Source organism: Mchenga conophoros, linkage group LG19 (genome assembly GCF_057382185.1).
Source record: "Mchenga conophoros isolate Kocher_MC1m ecotype Shallow Benthic linkage group LG19, M_conophoros_male_GT1.1, whole genome shotgun sequence".
Lineage (NCBI taxonomy): Eukaryota > Metazoa > Chordata > Actinopteri > Cichliformes > Cichlidae > Mchenga > Mchenga conophoros.
Genome location: NC_140544.1, coordinates 17,033,683 through 17,055,605, shown reverse-complemented (window position 1 = coordinate 17,055,605; position 21,923 = coordinate 17,033,683). Strand labels below are relative to the sequence as shown.

The 21,923-nt window shown below is 39.2% G+C and overlaps 1 protein-coding gene across 1 annotated transcript in view; it reads right to left on the bottom strand.

The window, feature by feature from the left end:
* The window catches only part of babam2 (BRISC and BRCA1 A complex member 2), a 118,537-nt gene that overhangs the window by 76,335 nt on the left and 20,279 nt on the right, over positions 1 to 21,923 (bottom strand). The window contains exons 5-6 of the mRNA XM_085257765.1: positions 3,908 to 4,102; positions 795 to 869 (exon numbers count right to left, since the gene is read on the bottom strand). Coding sequence (XP_085113891.1) covers positions 795 to 869; positions 3,908 to 4,102 — 270 coding nt within the window. The remainder of the gene's footprint in view (positions 1 to 794; positions 870 to 3,907; positions 4,103 to 21,923) is intronic.

The window sequence follows — 21,923 nt, the reverse complement described above, 5'->3', positions numbered from 1 at the left end:
ACGGCTGGCTGATTAGTCAACTCGCAGCCCCCAAGACTGAAGTCTCCGTGCACGCACACACATGCAGAGCTGCACTGGAGTTCATTTAAATAAATCCAGCTTTTATCAGTACTCAAAACACATGCGCACACACCTAAACAAATGGATACTCATGACACCTGAAGGAGGCTCATGCAGTAACCTTGAGTCTGTGTATGCAGGGCTTGAATTTCAGTGCAAGATTGTGGGTATTTCATATTTTACGACTGATTCCTGCACACATAAAATTCTCTAGCCTAACATATAAACATAATTATGATGACTGCCCAGAAGTGCTGCAGAGGTAGACCGATATCCGTCCTGGACAACACCTTGTGCACTGCCTACAAAGCCTGTAAGGTCCATCTGCTGTTTCTAGGCATCTTGTTACCATCCGCAAAAATCTCAAATTTAAGAAGCTGAGACATACTCTGGATGCCATCAACTTTGAGCTGTAGAGTAATTTCTGACACAAATATGTTGTTTAATTCACCTGCTAAACAATTCTTAAGACCACCTTCTTTAATCTGTGTGTTATCATCAAAATTAAAAATGACAATCCTTATGAAATTGATGTTATTAACCTTCACTCTCAGCGTTATCAGATAAAAGGTGAGGCAACAGTCTAAAAACACATTTCAGTCACTCACAGCAATAAAAGGAGCTCAATTGTAAAATATAAGGTGCATGCATAGCAAGACCATGAAAAGAACAGAGGAGACAATGGAGACAAGAGTGAAGAAAGCCATTAAACAATATCCTTCAGAATTAATTACCTTAAGGAGATAGATGGGGATGTTGCTGAAGTCCACGGGGAGTTTAAGAAGGAAACGAGCAGAAAACTCTCCTGTCTGGGGGGTGAAAAAAAAGGTCAATTGTATTTCATGGAGTAGATATTTTATAATGCTCGCCTTTTTATATCAGTACTGAATGGACTAATACTGACTTTTAGTACTCTTGCTATGGTTTAACAGATGTGACATGTGACTTAAATACAAGAAAAAATAAAGTTTTCAGATGAATACAGTCCTGAAAAACTAAGTACACACTTACTGCTTCTATAGGAATTAGAGGGTAAGAAGCAGCCAGGTACTGATATGAACTAGATGAACTGATTAAATGAAAGTAAGCATCTGTACAAAAGCAGAGGTTTTATGAGCTTGCTGGTCTTCAGCATTCAGATGTGTGTTAAAGAAATCCCACAGTTTTCCTAAGAGTGGAAAATTGCAAAAGATCCAAGAACTCCAACTCTCCAACTCTAGAGACCTCAGTCAGTGAGTTAAATGCTAAAAACAAAAAACAATGAACAAGAATGGCCATACGCCACATTTGGTGAAAATCTGACACAGCATGTCAGCAAAAACATCTCATATCAACTCTCAAGCACAGTGCAGAGAGGTGAGAGAGCAGAGGTGTTGATTTGGGATTATTTTGCAGCCCCTGCACCTGTCAATGAATCGACCACATACTCCTTTGTATACTTAAGCATTCTAGAGACAAATGTAAGCTGCCCTTAGCCATTTTCTGAAAGCTAAAGCTTTTAAAGCAACCCAGTCAAAGACGAGACCGCAACTTGACTAAAGGGCTGTGATGGGAAAATTTCTCTGTAACAATGCGAAAGACTAGACAAGTCATACAGAAAAAAATCACTTCAGGATATTGCTGCCAATAGTAGTTCAACAAGTTGCTAAATTATGGGGGCTATGTAGTTTTTCCTGGGACTGTAGACCTCTAAGTTGGGAGGTTTTTTTTCTTCCTCATTTGCTCTAATTTGTACATTTTTCCCCCATTACACGGCCTCACAGATGATAAAATTCAGTCCACATTTTCTCTTTTTCCATTTCTTGGAATAAGACATGTTCCCCACACAAAATTAAACTAATGATGTTTGCATCTGTAACCATGTTTTAAAAAATAAACTTTTTAAAACACGGGACACTGACACACTCTTGTTCTTTAAAGTTCCAAACTAATTAAAATATCTTACCTGAATTATCTGATGTGTCGCTGTGACATAGTGACTGCAACAATACAACACTTGTTTGGCTTAATTCTTTCAATGGCTTCATCAAACTACATTTTATTTAAAATAATACCAACACTGTATTCGAAGTGTTATATGTTATATGCAAATTTATGCAGTATGATGTTCCAAGGCCAAACACTGAATCTAAATGTACAACCTGTGGTGTAAGCAGAGAACTGGTTTGGTTATTTCCACTGTACTTTCAGATAATGTCTTCACACAAGAAAACAGAAAAATAAGAATTACCTGAAAATCTGTAATAGCACAAAAAGCACACAGTTCTGACTTTTAAACACTGGAGCAGAGTCTTATTACCTGATGTTTTCCCTGAGGCTATATGTAGTTAGAGATCCAGACACATGAAAAAGTATGAAATTGCGGAAAGTACAAGTGTCTACGTGCTTTCAGGTTGTGTTTGCCTGTAATTGTGACCAAGATGATGGTAACAAAAATTGCAAACATTTCTGTCTTCCTGTCTTGTGTTTACTCATTGACCAACATATTTTAGTTATTTTTTCCACACGTGTTGCCTACAGTCTGAGGCACACGTGAGAATATGATCTTTAATTTCTCGTAATATCCTCATTTGTATTTGCTGTTTGCTGAAGGGCCATCAGTTCCACTAATGGCGTGTGCACTTAAGCGGCTTTTGATTATTCAGTATTGTTAAATAAAATCTTGTGTAAGTGTACCGCTGGGAGCGGTCTGTTGGCTGCTGAGGTCATGTGACGTCAAATGAACAAAAGATAGGCCCTGGAATGCAGAACTCTTAAATACAGGAAATGTCGAAATATCTTGTTTGTTTCACTTGACATTTGCATTAGCTATTTGGTTATTTCGTGTTTGATTGTGCAAGTTAAAACAACTATTAAACTAACTATAATTTGTTAGCATTTGCTTCCCTTGTGTGTCAAAGTCCGTCTAGTCAGGCACTGTAAAAGTTCCCCTCTGTTTCTTGTCTGTTGGGTCTGTTTTGATCAGCCTGGTCTGAGTTTATTTTGCTAGAGTGTTATGTTACGCTGGCATTTTAACTTGAGTGTAGTTCTGTTTATTTGACCTTCTTCAGATCCCAGAGCAATTATCTGACTTTTTCTACATTTCTTTATAAAGAGCTTTTGAGTTAAATAAAACATATTTGCTTTAAGACCTAATTGTACTTGTCGTGCCTAGCCAGCTCAGTCCCTCAGAGTGACGGGCAGAATAACGACTACCCTCTCCACTTGCACTCCAAGGTGGAGTCTGAGCCTGTCCACCTAACAAGAGATTTGCTGGACAGGCAGCTTCATATATTGTTTACTTATTTACTTGCAATTAAAATACTTGCTGAGGAGTGCCTAAAAAAAGGTATAATTTTATAATCCTTTTAAGCATGGGTGTTCCTGCTTTCACACGCACTAACATGTGTACACAAATGCGCACTGCCAAAAATATAGTTTAATTCTGTGGGAGGAATGAGTTCACAGAGATATAAGAAAAGAGGTTAGAATATTGCACCATTTAAGATTCACAACGGTTTCGTTTCTCAGTGCAAGAGTATAATGGCCAAGATGGGCAGCAGTTTAATCAAATACACAAAATTTTGTGCATAAGACACAAAATAAGTTTAAATCAATACACAAGATCAAAACATCCAGATTTTAAACTTCAAAATTAAGAATGTGCTAATAAAGTCAGAAAGGGTTAACTGTCACAGCTCTCTTAGGCCAAACAGAGAAAATAATACAGACCAACAACTGTGTTGTAAATAAGAATATACCAGTGGAAACCTTTCCGCTGTGTTTCTTTTTAACTGCTACCACGCAACTCTTGTTTTCTTAAGATGCAAAAACTTCACAATCACAAAATCCATAAACAGGAGCTTACCCAGCTGTTCTTGCATCCAGCATAAATCTCCATGTTGCGGCCGTAGTTGGGGTCTTCCAGCAGGCTGTCATACTCAAAGAGCAGTCTGGAGCTCTCACGCAGACGCAGGCACTGGTAGTGATGGTACTGCTGGATGAGCTCCTTCACCAGCTGGAGCAGACATTCAGGATTCCCAGCATCCCAGTGGACCAAGTGCTGAAGCAGACACCAGAGATGGTATGTCAGTAAAGATAATAGACAGCCCATCCATCAACAAGTCCATGTTAACATGTGAAGTCTGTACTCTAAGTACAGTGTACCCTCGCTATAACGCGGTTCACCTTTCGCGGCCTCACAGTTTCGCTGATTTTTTTTTGTGTGCAATTTTCCATGTTTTTTTTGTTTGTTTGTTTGTTTGTTTTTTTAAACAGCGCATTGTGTTCTGCATCCTGATTGGCTTTAGACCACTGTCAATCAATCTCGTGCCGTGTCTGCTGTACAGTACAGAATGCGTTGTCAGATTTATCTTTGATCGCAAGCAGTGTGACTCTGAAGTGCTGCACTGCATGTTTGGAAGTTTTCCCCCTAACAAACACAACACTGTCGACGAAACGTCAACACCTGCAGGTGCCTTTGGTTTCATTCTAAGATACTGGACTTATTTTTCCACGAAGGTTTGAACTTTGAAAGTGTTTAACCAAGAGAGAAAAGTGAGAAAACGTTCATGCCTGTCTGAGAACAGAGTATAAAAGTGTGTAGTGAGGGTGTTTTACAGCCTTGAAACATCTATAATAATTATAAAAAATAAAGCTGGCTACTTCGCGGCTTTCACCTATCGCGGGTTATTTTTGGAACGTAACTCCCGCGATAAACGAGGGACCACTGTATATGCTATTTTGATTGAAAATGATTGTTAAAGACATTCATATTTTAGAAAATCTTTCGTAGATAAAGGAATCAGTACAAGCATCATGATCACAAATAGGACCATTTAAAAAACAATTCCTGAATAAAATATACAGTGGGGCAAAAAAGTATTTAGTCAGCCACCGATTGTGCAAGTTCCCCCACCTAAAATGATGACAGAGGTCAGTAATTTGCACCAGAGGTACACTTCAACTGTGAGAGACAGAATGTGAAAAAAAATCCATGAATCCACATGGTAGGATTTGTAAAGAATTTATTCGTAAATCAGGGTGGAAAATAAGTATTTGGTCAATAACAAAAATACAACTCAATACTTTGCAACATAACCTTTGTTGGCAATAACAGAGGTCAAACGTTTACTATAGGTCTTTACCAGGTTTGCACACACAGTAGCTGGTATTTTGGCCCATTCCTCCATGCAGATCTTCTCGAGAGCAGTGATGTTGTGGGGCTGTCGCCGAGCAACACGGACTTTCAACTCCCGCCACAGATTTTCTATGGGGTTGAGGTCTGGAGACTGGCTAGGCCACTCCAGGACTTTCAAATGCTTCTTACGGAGCCACTCCTTTGTTGCCCGGGCGCTGTGTTTTGGATCATTGTCATGTTGGAAGACCCAGCCTCGTTTCATCTTCAAAGTTCTCACTGATGGAAGGAGGTTTTGGCTCAAAATCTCACGATACATGGCCCCATTCATTCTGTCCTTAACACAGATCAGTCGTCCTGTCCCCTTGGCAGAAAAACAGCCCCATAGCATGATGTTTCCACCCCCATGCTTCACAGTAGGTATGGTGTTCTTGGGATGCAACTCAGTATTCTTCTTCCTCCAAACACGACGAGTTGAGTTTATACCAAAAAGTTCTACTTTGGTTTCATCTGACCACATGACATTCTCCCAATCCTCTGCTGTATCATCCATGTGCTCTCTGGCAAACTTCAGACGGGCCTGGACATGCACTGGCTTCAGCAGCGGAACACGTCTGGCACTGCGGGATTTGATTCCCTGCCGTTGTAGTGTGTTACTGATGGTGACCTTTGTTACTTTGGTCCCAGCTCTCTGCAGGTCATTCACCAGGTCCCCCCGTGTGGTTCTGGGATCTTTGCTCACCGTTCTCATGATCATTTTGACCCCACGGGATGAGATCTTGCGTGGAGCCCCAGATTGAGGGAGATTATCAGTGGTCTTGTATGTCTTCCATTTTCTGATGATTGCTCCCACAGTTGATTTTTTCACACCAAGCTGCTTGCCTATTGTAGATTCACTCTTCCCAGTCTGGTGCAGGTCTACAATACTTTTCCTGGTGTCCTTCGAAAGCTCTTTGGTCTTGGCCATGGCGGAGTTTGGAGTCTGACTGTTTGAGGCTGTGGACAGGTGTCTTTTATACAGATGATGAGTTCAAACAGGTGCCATTCATACAGGTAACGAGTGGGGGACAGAAAAGCTTCTTACAGAAGACGTTACAGGTCTGTGGGAGCCAGAGATTTTCCTTGTTTGAGGTGACCAAATACTTATTTTCCACCCTAATTTACGAATAAATTCTTTACAAATCCTACCATGTGAATTCATGGATTTTTTTTCACATTCTGTCTCTCACAGTTGAAGTGTACCTCTGGTGCAAATTACTGACCTCTGTCATCATTTTAAGTGGGGGAACTTGCACAATCGGTGGCTGACTAAATACTTTTTTGCCCCACTGTAATGGGGTGATAAATGACCCAATTCATCCATTTTAGTTGCTAAAACACCTTGGTTGCTTGAGACCGTCAAAGCAAGTGACCAAATAGCCATGCCTCATCATGTGATGGTGTACTAAGTCCAAATAAAATAATAATAATTATAACTTAGATTTGTATAGCGCCTTTCAAGAAACCCAAATAAAAGTGCGAGTGTAGAGGATGAAAGGATCAAACAAGGGACTTTCATCCATGTTCAACGTGAAACCAAAAGTAAATGTGGAGTTATTATTTTTAGACAAAAGCATCTTTCATTTTCAGTTACTTAAAGAAAATATCTGTTGTCAAAGACAGTTTGGTTAAGGTGTTTTTGTGCTGCAAAACTCTCGGATCACAAAAACTTTGAAACTGTAGAATGTGGTCTTTTCATTTGAAAAACTAACTATTTCCCATTACCTTGGGATAACACATAAGAAAACACATAAACTTCTTAGGTAACACAGATGTTTTGCCTCTATACTATGTATACTAAGTAATGCTGTAAGTAATGGCAATTTTGAGTCAGCAAAAACTCTGACAAGGCATAATAATGTCTTTATCCCCATATCCATCATATTTCATCTGCACACTCCTCAAATATATCAGCACAACCTGTTGGAAAATTATAGACTACAGTATAGGTTATTTTGCAAGGAGCAATCATGGAGCGCATCAGGTAGTGCACTATATCTTCTCTCTCTGAAGGCTAACAGGAAGTATTTTGGAGCTCATGGTATTACAAGCATATATAGAAGTGGACATCTAGTTTAATCCCTATTTGGGGTGAAGCATTGCTGTCAGCTAATCTCCAATTTTAGCAACATATTCCAAACTGGTTACAACAGCGTAAAATGTTGTTACCCAACTGAAAATAGTTGCATAGAGAAAGAAAATAATACTATTTGTATCAGTAAAGATAGACCTTAAGAACATGGTAGTGGGGAAAAAACTGGTTCATCTTGGAAAAAGGTTAGTTGCCTAATTCTGAAGAGCCTACTTCCCATTACAGATTGAGGAGGAAAGGGTTGTGCTAAAGGATGTCCTGTGGCCACATTTAAACTGATATGGAAAAGTACTGAGTCTGAACTGATGTACGTGTCACATTTCTGACCTCTGTTGCCACAATGATTGAAGATTTTGGATAACAAGGCAGTTTGTATTGTCAGGATGCATACAAGAGCCCAACCGCTTAATTTACTTATCTGATTTTACTACAGCGATTAAATATCTGATGTTTGAATAGATTAGATTTAGTACATGTCTAAATGCTCTGTTGTGAACCTCTCTTTCACCAAACTCAGTTTTAATCATCACAAGCAGAACTTGACCCTTTGGGACCAATATGCAAATTTACAGGATGGAGCTACAACCATCTGCCACATGTGAGTGAGCAGAACCAACCAAACATGACCAACTGGTCTAATTCTACCAAATAAAATAAAACAAATTGCCCTTTCCCCCCCTCACTCTGAAAAAGAACCCAATCACTGATGCGCAAGGAATAAAACAATTAGAATTAATGTGAACAACACCGTGCAAAAAATAAACAGCAGAAAACATGTCAGGTCTAATCAAGACAAATGGATGGCTGCGCTCTTGACAATGAATGTTGTGAGAGCTTTATAACAGAGATGCAAATCAAGACCAAAGCAAAGAAAAATAAATTACTGATTTAATGAGTCTACCTCATTGTCTGGACTGGAAAAGGCTGTGCGTGTTTAAAGAGATTCAAACGATAATTTAAAATTGCTCTTTGACGAGTGGCCATTTGCCACTTCTAGTTTTTACACAACTGCTGCCTTGTTCACAATCATCCAAGGTGATTAGATACAAGTCATTTTGGAAAAGGTAAGATTAAATCTGCCAGCGGGGAAACTTTTTCTCCCCAAAATATTTAACATGCAGACAATGAGGAGGGGAAGGAAAGGGGTCAAATGAACGTTTTGGTTTAAGGATGATGGCCGTCTCGTGCAGCCCCCTGGTCCTGAAAAGTGAAAGTGAGTCTCCATTCTGAAACTCATTCTAATTCTGAAAGTGAAATAGTGCTGGCAGATTCAAATTGTGGATAAGTCAGAACCAAGTAATGCAACTTGATGACATAACCACACTGGCCCAAGTAAACATGAAACTTCCCCAACCTAAATGATGAGCAAGCTGGAAAAGGATGCCTTTTCAGTAAGCACTGAGTAGGTGGAAGGATTAATAGGTGCTGGGAATGCCGTAACCGTTAACATGCATTATATTAAGGTATCAAAATCAGGATCTATTTGACTTGCATTAGCTTGTCTCCTCAACTGTCTGTCTCCCTCCTGGCAGTCCGGTGGAGAAGGCTTTCATTGTTTCACAGCAAACCACAGCCTCTTTTTGTCAAGGGAGGAGGAATGGCAAGGGCAGGCTAAACAGAGACGGTGACCTCATCGTCCTGACCCACCAGTGGTTACCAGCAATGCCGGGATTCCCGAAATAAGGGGGAGATGAAAACAAGGATGGGCATTGTCCAAAAGAGGCAGTCAGTGCCTAGGGGTAGGAGGGAGCTGAAACCGAGGAGAGACTGAAGAAGTGCTGTGTCAGGATTGTGACACAGAATATCAGCGAAGCTCCACTGAGGAGGGCGAGAGGGAGGGAGGAGGGATAGGAGGTGAGTGGGTGGGTAGGGAGAGAGGGGAAAAAAGAAGGCTAAAGAGCTCAAGCAAGCAGTCCAAGGCCAAAGAAACTGGACTGAGCCTAGGAATTTATACTCCCTGTGATAGGTAATAATAAACATGTGAAGTAAACTCAGTGAGAGAAAAATATTTTTTAATCAGTCTTAAGATTAGACAGCTGTGATAAACATACCACAGAACTGCTGTTGAGAAAAAGCAAAGCAATAAGACAGGCTATTTCACAGAAACACTCCCTCAGTAATTACAGTTAAGGTGCCCTCAAGCTTAGTACTTAACCTCTCCTTCAGTGGAGCTATTCATTGGCCAATGACACAAGGGCTGAGCTTCTGTTGGGTGGCTCCCAGGTAAAAGAGACTGCTGCTGAAAAGGTTGACTTTGCCCTGCATAAAACTGCTCTGTGCTCAGGCATTCATTTAGCTGGTTTTGTAAGGAACACTCCAAAGTGAAAATGATCATGGATACTACAAAGCTGCTACAGTTATGTTATGAATATATGTCACAGTTTCTACCTGCCTCACCCCAAACGGTCACGGCACATTGCTGTGCCTCCCTGAACCCAGTTCTGCTGGAGGTTTCTTCTTCTTAAAAGGGAGTTTTTCTTTCCCACTGTTGCCAAAGTGCTTGCTCATAATATGATCATATGATTGTTGGGTTTTTCTGTTTTCTTTGTATTATTGTAGGGTCTTTACCTTACAATATAGAGAGCCTGTTGTTGTAATTTCTGTGCAAAATTTGTTGCCCATAAAGCCTAAAAGTGTTTCAACACACGCACTTTCAACATTCTGAGCGAATCACTTTGGGTTTTTGTTTATAGTTGCCCTTTTGCACAAAATCATTTAATGCCCAGTCAGACTGGCTCAGATGTTTGTGTTCACACCAGCAGGTCCGCCTGGTATGCATGTTTGAAAATCATAGAAGTATATAAAAGATAAAAATAGCAACCTGGAGGTCACACAATGGTTTGTAAAGTCCCAGTACGAAGCCCCAGATTGAGCATTATTGTAGTCGGCATCTCTGTTTTTTGAGCCCAGGTATCACAAGCGAGGCATCGATGTGACTGAGAAACTGAGGGACTCTGCATTCTCAATTCTAAAGTATACACTGCTCCTTTTTTGACTCCAGTGGGGACCATAATTTGCAAAATGAGCACTTGAAACTGGTGATTGAAGCCAATAACCTCATCAGAAAAGTGTCTACCAAAGTCACAAATCAAGGTAGCAGAGGACTGTTTTCCCATAGATTTCTAAACAACCAGATTTAGTTTTTCCCGTCCAGAGGATTCATCCTCTGAAGGCCATTGGAAATGACCTTTTCAATGACATCTTCTAACCTTAGAAAACACATTGAAAGATGCTAAGATATTTCACTGGTGACCACGCTGCTTTGTTATACATTTCATTGAAGTCGAATGTCAAAAGATCACCAATTTCAGTGGCAAACCTTTCAGTTGATGCTTCATAAAAGCTTTAAGCTGCTGGTGGTGCAAATGAATACTCAGGGAATCTAAACATTATATTCTTATGTTCTGGGGAAAAGCTGTAGCATATTTTAATGCACTCAGTCCACTTTAATCAAAATTGTTTTACATTCATGGCATTCAAAATCTCACCAAAATATTACTCATGCAATGAGCAGAAATATATTTAACCGAGGTACTATAGTTGAGATAATTTAGACTGAATCAAAGTGTTAAACTAACTTATGGTCTGACCAACAAAGCATCCAGCACTGCTTCTGAACCCAGCTGTTAGGGCGGCTAAAAAATGTATAGTTAAAAACAGTGAGTGCACTTGTCTTTGTCTCATATTGTTCGAATGTTCTGACTTTGAGTTAACAAGGTAGAGCTTGAATGCTGCAGAAAAACATTGGTCAAACATAGACGCAAGCAGAATGAAAAGCACTGAGCCAAAAAGCAATGTTCATGTGTTGCAATGTGTGTGTCTGTGTGTGTAGACATGAGAGTCTGTACAGACTCTTCACTGAATTGATTTTACACGCTCTGCTGAAGGCTGTGTGTGCCAAAAGAAATCTATGTGTATTTTTTTTTCATGAATAGGATAAGCCCTGCGGAAAATGTACAGATTTGATACATGGGGAAAAAAAACAGCAAAAAACAAAAGATGCAATAGTCACAATCTAGGCTATTTGAAAGCTAAGATTGAACATCTGATGAGATGAAGTGGGGGGAAATATCCATCTATATGCCCTCTAGATCAGTCTGTATGGAAGTCACACATCTTTCTTAGGGCTTTAACCACAGGGGGTAGCTATCATGGTCTCAACAATAGTCCCCAGTTCAATCTGGACCTTATAATCCAATTATTTTGTCACAACACAGTGGCTAAACCTGTGTCAAAAGATTAAGCCTAACCTTGGCTGATGATAAAACCAGTCACCTTTAATAAATAAAAATTGATACCTTCCATTTTTGAAAAGAGCTCATATCTGTAAAGGAAGCAATTTATAATCGTATTACCTTAAGATATTAGGACTTGATTCAATATCAATGTTAAAAACTGCAGATTAAAAATATATTGGATTAGCATTAGGATTTAGCATTTTGGAGGTATTCATGTGTCAGCGTGTCCAAGTCAATGCTGAAAATACAGTCAAAATAGCTTAGACATAAATATTATAGAACACTATGCCTTTTATAAGAAAATGCTACTTCTTTCTGCCTATTGATTAATTTACTCAAATTACAGCTTGTTAAATTAAACGGGCAGTGTGTGGGTTTACGCATGAAAAAAAATGAAAAGAACAGCTTGTCCTTAAATTAAATCAAAGAGTCCATAAAGAGAACTTGCAATCCACGGGGCCTACTTTTAAAATAGTTGCTCTGCAAACGGAGCTTCTGTTCTCTGATATCTAACGTCTCAGCAGGAGGACCAGTAACTTTGATCTCTCTGGCAAAGAATGGTAATTTGAGAACGTTTCAAATATAGTATCAAATACATTTATCAGACTTCCAGAGTTAACAAGCGGCACTTACACAAAAAATAAGATAAAAGTTGACCAAAGTCCTTTCCTGGAATGTCAACAAGTACTCTAATGTTTCGGTATTGTGGCCTTCATCAGAGGAAGGTTGTAACATCAGCGTGGTTGGACAGTCGTGGCTATGAAAAATTCTCACTATAAATCTATTTGTCAGCTTTTTGACAGGCTGCCTTGTGAGCTGTGGAACTTGATGATTTGATTTAGTATCTAAGGAACTGAGGGCTCAGTGAATCATCTTTTACTTCCAATTCTATCCACAACATTATGGAAACCAACAGGTTTTAAGAGCTGAACAATGGCCGGGGACCAGGATTGCATGATTTCCGGTTTTGGCCATTCAGTCTCATGTATATCCAATTATTAGCCAGTCTTCTCATGGATCTGCAACATGCGCAGAGCAGCACAGGAAATAGTCACATGCAGACAGTGCTTGCTAAATGTTTGTAACAACGAACATAATTATACACTTAAGACACCTTCACCTTGCTGAACATGGATATTTTAGGTAAAGGGGGTTGTACTGTAGGGATGGGAATTAATACGAATTTAGTGATTCCATTATCAATATCACTTATCCATTCTCTTTGGCTCATTATCACCATCATCTCTAAGCAGCACATCAAAGACATTACATTTCATGCAAATAATTACAAGCTGTGTGGTCACATGTTTGTGAATGAGGTATTTCCTGTCTTTGTAGTGGTCAGTGTTGAGGTCATTACTCAAACAAAGTAAAGTAAAAAAGGTATTACACATTTTACACAAAACACTTTTCTTAAAAGTAACAAAGTACGTTTCTTAATTACACCCAGAAGAAAGACATTCGTTATACTACTCTGTTACGTTCCCCCAAAAGGGTCTAGGCATGCGAGTGAGGGGACCAGTAACAAATGAGTCCAGAACAGAATGAAAGGAAAACAGACCAGTGTTTTTAATAAATAAAATAGTCTTTATTATAGATCATCTTAACATAAAGAGCCGGCAACGCCGTTTTACCAATAACACTTGGAAAAAGAGAAAAAAGGTTGCAACAACAAAGAACACAACAACCAAACAAAAACTCCACACCACGAGGAGGCACTTCCAGGGGCCCACAAGCTCACCCTGTCACTAACAGCAGCTGGCTTACTGCTGCCAAGGCCCACAAGCCCACACTACTCACGTAAAGCAGCTATGCTGTTTCCACAACTCCACACTTCAGGCAGGCTAACTACACACAAAACAGAGACACCAGAGAACACCCCACACCCTGCTCACAGCTCATCCCCAGCTTATATGACCTCCGAGAGGTGATTGCTGACTGGGCCCAGGTGGTAAATGAGGAGAGAGAAGAGCAAGAGAGAGACAGAGGGGTGGAGCAAAAGAGGAGGAGGCGGAGAAAAACACCACACCCACACAAGGGCAGTATCAGGAGGCCCAGCTAGGGCCGTAACATACTCGTTATGTTACTTTCATGTTACTCTCTGAAATGATCTGAAACACACTCAGATGAAAACCAGCACATACTCAGCATTTACTCAGCTTTAACATCATTCTGGGTTCTAGGCTAGCTTAGGGTTTGCATGTTGTCTATGCAGGTGCTTGCAAAGAACTGAAGGTGTGTTAGCATTATAATGCAGTTGTTTTCATCCTGCAGCAGTCTCCACGTTACTATCACACTCTCGTGTTTTTGTGCAATAAAAACAAAAGTAATGTTCATATCCAACCTGTAGTCTGCACCACTATTTTCATCCTCTGACACACGAACTGAAATTAGCTGATCATAGCAAGAGTGCAAGAACCGATAAGCGGGATCGACAGGCAGGCAGACTAACGATTCCAAGGAACTGTTCTCCTGGGAACATTCTCAGTTCCCATCCCTAGTGTATTGTAAGTCATTTTCAGTTAATTACCTTTTTCTTATACCTCCCTCAGCAGGAGAGCTTTTTTGTAAGAACATTTTGTAACTTAAAGCAGTTTGGGGGAAACTGAAGTTCACTAATTTCTTTTATTATAAAAATAAAATGAATAAAAAGTTGACTTTTGTTTATGTAGCGCAAACAAGAAATCTGGAATGTGGAATAATCAGTTTAAGCCGGTCAAATTTAGAAAAGAATAAAAAATAAATAATCTGAATTGGCTAATAAAATTATAACTGGAGCTGCTGACGCTAACATCAATTTTCTGCTTTCTGTACAGCCCATAAACTATACTTTAAAACTTACAAGCTTACAAAAAAAGAGCGTTTTATCATGTTTTCCTGCTTCTATTGACTGTAGACAGATGACTCTACGATTACAAAACAGTAAATCAAATGCTTCCCATTCGATCAAGATTAATTTAAGCACACTTTTACTTTAAAGCTCTCATGTTTACTGCTAATTTCCAAATTTTAAAACAAAAACAATAATCTGATAAAATCCTGATCCACACACAGTGCCTGAACTAAAATGAATTCTTTCAGAAATGGGGGCAAAGGAAGCACTGTAGGAATATACAATATTAAAAACTAGTGTGTCTTTTAATATTTAAAGCATGTCAATTTGTTCTGATAGCCCCCCCAGTAATCTGACCCTTTAAAGGGACAGCTCACCAAATGTTAAAAAGTTCTCCCTGGTGAGAAAAATGGAAATAATTTGGCTGACAAGAAGGAATCTAAAACTATAACTCACATGTAATATTTAGAATCACTATTTTTTTGTAAATGAAGTGGCCCGATTAAATTCAGCGTAGGAAGGCCCATTCTGAGCTAGGAAACCCAGTGTTTTCATTTTAATTTATCCAGAAATTTAAATAAAACTGCTTTATAAAAACTCTATAGTGTCAGGCTCCATCTTATGCAGCACCTTGAAAGCTGGGTTGTAACATATTACTCAAGAGAAACAACATAGTTCATATAATAACAGCAATCGGAGTATATTTGCCTGTGTAGCACAGTACATATGTTGAGCATAAGGAAAGAACTCAACAAAAAATAAGTGTTTTCCTTAAGAACAAAATGTGCACCTAAATTGGGCATCTTCACACTGAATAGACCCAAGTTGACAGAATTATGTCTTCCTGTGCCATCCGTCTGTACCATCTTCGATCCAATATTTATCTTAGGCCAATAAGAGAGGGACTGGCATCTGAAAATGCAAGATAATTATATAGGCCAAGAGAAGATATTTGTTTTTACGTCTTAAATGTGATTTTTATAGATGCTGGCAACCTGATCCAATAAATCGCTGTAGACTTGAAAGTGTGAGGCATTAAAAAACTCCCAAGTATTAAATTAATCTCTGTTAGTCGCTAATTCAAGTGTGGGCTCACACCCTGTTTCGCCCCCGGAGAGTGCCAAGTGTAAGATCATGCTAAATTGCTCTTGTCATGTGTTGAAGACACTTGGCATTCTCAGCCCAGTGTATTTTCCTTCACTGTGATCTGTGCGGTTTGTGTCCAACACAGAGCAACTTGTTGACAGAAATAGCACTTTTCTGACTACTTTTAATGTGGTTCACCAATCCACCGTGAGGGCTGAGACCGCTGTCCCATCTAAGTCTTGGCATTTGTTTCATACATCAGCTAGTGTTTAGGAACAGCCAGCACCCCTTTCCTTCATCAGTCTCTGGTTGCAAACAATACCCTGCACATTAAAAGCATTCCCAGACCTGTCAGTGAGCGCTGCCGATAATAAACTCCAATAAAAGCTGGAACCCATTATTCCCAACAGCAGGAAGGAAGCGGGAACAACAGTTGGTACACTATGCACAAGTTGACATAATGTAGCTTTATGGGCCATCTGAGTTTCTTTGTTAAAACAGTAACAGGGGACGAGTTGGAGCAGCAGATAGGAAGCGCTCATCAATGCTTGGCATGCAGTATTACCAGAGGGTAACGTGATGCTGGGAATGTTTCCTTTTCCTAGATGGGAGAAGTCGAACACTTAGATTGGCTTCACACTCCATTTTTTATGGGAGTTGTCCTGATACAATGCCTCATTGTGTAAGTCCTCATCTTCTCTCAGGAGTCTTAATTTTTTGGGAAGGTGGCCGGGGGGGCACACACACGTTTACACGTTCGTGTACATGTTTCTTATTGCTACTAAATAAAGTAAAAAGATTAAAACCAAGGCTAATCTATTCTGCACTTTTCCCTGAGCACAAAAATACGATGTAATCATAAAATGTCCTATTTTTAGGGATGCAATTTTCTGATACAGAGTACTGACCCGATCCCAGCTGGAAAAACACTGGTTACTTTATTTAAAATAAACAAATAATGCATCCATTCGAGCCTTTTGAAGAGTTTTGGTGATATTAACTATAAAATAGAAAGGTATGCAATACAGACTGTCTAAAAAAAAAGAAAAAAGAGTTTACGCTCTAGTTATGGTGACTGAAATTTGAGCATTTGATTAGTCCTGTTAATTAGCAATAATTATCTGGTATCTATAAGTGTAGCACACTAGCCAGGTTTGCAAGCTTTAATTGAAAAATATAAAGGTGACACTACACCCTATAATCCAAATACGGTCCCTTTAGCCTTTAGAAATCAACATGACAGTGACCAAAATGCTAACAATGAGGCTTCAAAACAAAAATCAATGTGTAATGTGGCTACATCCATTTTTATTTAGGTCTTTGGGTGAGTCACTTGTCCACTTTGGTGTTTTCACGATATTTATTGACAAATCAAAAAATATAGAATATTTTAAACACTTGTGCCTTCAGCCTTTCAAGTCCACAACCCCAGATTCTACTCAGGCATCTCTCTTGAATCTGTACAATGCCCGCAGCGTAAACAGTTAAACGCTTGCTCCAAATTAAAAGGGTGGAAAACAACAGTAATACACTGGTGAGTTACCTGTTTTACCAAAAGAGACCAACAGAAATTAGTTTAAGTATGGGTTTGTCAGACAATACGTCTGTCTTTCTTGCCCTGCATGAATACAAGATGAGGTTTATCAAAAATTAAATATCTTACTCAACTGGGGTAATTGAGAGGCAGCTAGACTTCCACCAGCACTATCATTAGCTGAACTATCATTACAACTGGAGCAAAGGGGACAGATGAATACACTAAATAGCTATATTTATTTCCTGACCAGAATAGCCTATTTAGTTTTTTTTTTTTAAATATTTTCTCAGTTACAGGTGACACAGTCCAGTCCAATTAGAGGGAACAGAGCCAAACGAGATATCCTTACACTTCAACAGTTCCAAAATATGTGGGATTTCCAGAGAAACAAGAAAGAGCCAACCTTTGAACCGCACAGCAGAGTACTGCAAAAAGGTTAAGTGGAAACATGTTGAAGCCGTGTGCAGAGAGGCTATCACGGCTAACCCATGCTCTCAGGCATATGTAGAATGGGAAAGATTCAGAATGCAGGGGAACTCCCAAAAGTTTCGTACCTGCACGCATCACTGGACAAGTCTAGACCAGAGAAATTATTACACACAAAGAAAGGGGGAAACAGGGGCCAACAAATGGTAGCATTAGTTGAGTAAAAAAGAGAGGAACCATTAGAGATGACTGTTCTTACATGGTGCAAGCTCACTCCCCGTATCACAATAGGTTAAAGAAGATAAAGAGTTTTGTTATTTCATTGGCCAATGACACCTTCAGATTTGCTTTTGCTGTCGTAAATGGACAGAGTAGGGAAGCCGATTACTCGTGTAGCTGAATGGGTTAACAGATGCAGAGTCTAACAATACTGTCTGCAGCCATCAGTGGTGAAACACACCAAAACATTTTTGCCCCACAGTGGGTTGTCTTGCTCCATCTGATGTCAGTATGAGTGAACGGGAACATTTTGTGCTGTTTATTCAAATCACTGTCAGTGATCTGAGAAGACCATGATTTATATTTTCTGGGGCCAAAACACAGAGAACCTTTTAAGGCTTCTCATGTTGCAATATTATTATTATAATACCTATAACTCACTCTAGATGTGGGTGTGCATGCTGACTATGTACAACAAATTATGTGAAGGGAATGGGTGGTAAAGAATTCAAGATTACAGAACAGCGCACCACAATCACAGATCAGCCACAAGCAAAATGCAGCATCACGACAATCATACCCAGACATGCTACAGCATGCGCACTGAATACACAACTTCAAACTCTTACCCAATCAGCTTCAATGCTTTTAAAGTTTTTTTCCTTATCTTTTGTTTTTTTCAGAAAAGGGAGGTGGGGGGGGGGGGGGGGGGGGGGCATTCCATACAAACATTTGTACAAACACTGAAGTCCAGTGTGTTGCCATCACTTGGTGAATTAGGGAAGAAAAAATGTATGATGCAACATAAACTACGTAAGGAATTAAAATGGTATTGCTCTCCACCTTCCCTCCCTTCCGCTCTCTGTCTTTGTCATTTCCTCCTTTCTGGTCATTTTTCCCAGCAACCCGTGGGCAGACCTATTCCGCTGTATTCCTGTCACCATGTTAGGTTAACACGTCTTTCCAAACTCCACTTCTCTGAGCTCTCCACCCCTGCTCTAAACACGATCCGCTATCACAGATAAGCCAGAAACTGATCTTCTCTTGAAATCTTGATAAGAAATTTATTTTAAGTGCTTTTATGTTTAATCTTAAGGTGGACATGACCATAACAGCAGCGTTTAGATCTTTTTTTACTGGTGTGGGTTTTTTTTAGAACTAGTCTTCGTTCTGATCTCGCCAGTCTTAGAGAACTGATTATTAGGCACCATTGCTAAGAAGATGAGGTCATTTCAGTCAGAAGAAAATCAGACAAAATCTTTGGGCTGCTTCTGACAATCATTGGTGAACTTTCCATTGTTGTCACTTGTAAAGTTGCTGATGTTAACGGTTCCAACTCTAGGCCAGTAAATTAGAGCCGCAAAATTGAGAATGGGCATCTCAAGACAAAGACTAGGAACTATTCAAGTATTCTCTGAAGATTGCCCCCAGGACTAACCCATTCTCAAATGACTGCACTTACTTATGGCACACTTATGAATTGCTGGCTTTTCTACGAGAATTTAGTCTTTGAAGGAATTGTAGTTATCTTTGGTTTTGCAAGTTTATTTTCTTTATTCAATAGCATGTTCTTTCATGATAATTCGTAGTAATGACATGTTGATTTTAATGGAACTTTCTGTTAAGAAAAATTAATTTAAAATACTTGGGGCACTTGCACTGCATTTGTGGAAAGGCAGTAAATGTGCTTCTAAATATAAATAACAGAGCATTCCTTTCCTGTTTTGGTGCAATCTCTTACAAGCATCAAGCAGTTAAGTTTGTCCATCTTTGGTCAGTAAAGGGACTCAATTATTGTGACTGTAGATGGACTTTTGCGCTAAGTAAACTGAATCAGGATACACAATGCCAAATTGGTCTCACAACGTTGAGATTGCTTAGAGCAATCTCAATCATCTGAGGTCCTTAGGAACAACAACAACAATAATAATAGTAATAATAATTATTATTGGGAGAGGGCAGATTATTGGCCAGTCATCTTAAAACATCACAAACGATTACAGGTTAATGCAATGAATCTAATATCTAATATCCAATGAAAAGCCAGAAACCAACAGGGCATTATTTTGTCAGACCATATGTCAAAATGAACATACAAAGTACAAAATATGCAAATCTAGTAACAAATACACATAATTCCAATAAAAAAAAACCTTCACCTCTTGATGGAGGTCAGACAAAGCTTCAGTCCAGATTGCTGGCTGCATTAAATGTTAGTTGTATTCAAGTGTATTACTTTTGTTTATATCTATATTGCAGTGTATTGAGGCCACCCAAATAAGCCAATTCAGTTAAGGATATTTTAGGGTGTTTTAGTCATCTCCATAGTAAAGTCAAAGTGGCGTGTTATACAGTCTCGACATGCTCGCCATAGTATCAGTAATCTCCGATAAGCCTCCTTCCCAATTAAATCTTTAGGTTAAACAGTCATGAATGTGTCAGTGTGGTTAAGTGTTGCGGTGGCAATCATAGGCCGACTTAAGATTTATCTCCATGTTGAAAGGAACAATGGCTCCCTCTGAGCCCAAAATAAACCCATTAGACTGGCAGATGACTTTCCATTGCTTTGACATACAGTAATTAGAGTCATGAAACTAGTATGAGGGCTAACATGACTGACCAGTTAAAAAACAACCCACTAAGAGTTTCAAAGCACGCTGAGGCAGGGAGCAGCCCTGGTGGCCAATTAGCAATGGTCTGGATGCTATTTAGCCTACATCTGTAGTTTCCAGTCAACCCTTGCACCCTAACAACAATATAACAGCGAACCTCAATAAATTTGTGACAGACTTTTCTCATATTCTCATGGAACTGTTCGGCTATAAATGGCTTATTTGTGGGACATGTGGCCTCTCATCATCCAGCAGGGATATTTAAAGTCTCTTTCATTCATCATCCATTGTGGTTAAAACTCTTGGAAGGGCCTTTCTTAACAATTGCAGAGGTTTGAGGATTACTTTGTTATTGCTGCCTTTGTAGTCCATGTTTGACTTGCTATACCTTCTAAAGGTGGCAAGGCTCCTAGAGTTTCCTCAAGTAAGTACAACAGTCACTAACCTCTGCCAGAGGTCTCTTTCTGTTAAAACGGAACTCAAAGTGCTGCTTGCAATGGATTGCTCGGCCACTGGGGATCTGAGTCTAACATTTAAAAGTTTTAGGTTACCTTAAAGCTATAGATATCAGATCAGCTTCCAAATTGACAAGGTTAATAATTTGAGACTCCTCTTTGAATGTTGAGATGAAAACTAAAACAAAAGTTAATGATAACGTGCTGTCCATAGCAATAAGTCAGCATTGCTATGTGGATAAAACTGACACGTTTTGGCTAGAAAATAATTTGAGACGTTTTGCCATCAGTTTTTGTGAGTACTTCATGTGACTTTTTGCTGTTTTTAACAGAGTGAAAAGTTAATCCACCCATCTAATTTTGAATGCATGAGGGATCATAAGCACTGGTGAAAACAGCACAAATTAAAAAGCCCCAAACCTCATGCTTCAAGGGTCTGTAGCTTAAGAAGATAAATGTATATTGGTCCAATAGATATGTTATTGTACAAAAAAAAGCATTTCTAAGGAGGTCAGTTGGAAACTTCTCTCAGACTTGACCCTCAGTCGTAAGAGAAGTACAATCTGTCAAGAAAAATGATTGCAAAATTATGTTTTTGGATAAAGTCACCAAACTTTTCGAATGTTTTTACGAGATTTCACTGGTGATTCTATGTACATGCAGCTTTTGAAATGGTTCATTCATTTCATCTATTTAGATACAACTTTACTCCTTAGGTTTTTAGATGAACGGTTAAAATTGAGACCATTATAAAATGTTCGACGAAATGGGACAAGCCTTTAATAAGAGTTGAATTTCTTTTCCATAAAAACATCTTTGGGTGAGTGGACATTTTGAGACTTGCTAGCACTTCACAGTAACGAGAGAGCAGGCAACGATTTAAGCATGTATTATCGTCACCTCCAAAAGGAAGTTTTAATACATGAAGTTGTGGTGATAGGTTATCTTAGGCATGCTTTCACAATGATGTGATCAGGCTAAAACCGCAGTTAAGTAGGAGCCTAATTGTCTAAAAGGAAACATTTTCACTCAAGACTTTAGAATATGTTATGCAGTTTCTAACGTGCATATAATATTACCAAACCTTACTGATCATCTACTGTGTAGCACATGCATCATGTTTTAGTCCTCCCTTTTCTTTTGCAACAACAATACATTTCTCTGTCTAAACAGAAACATGGATAATAAACCTACTCAAGGCCTGGTGACA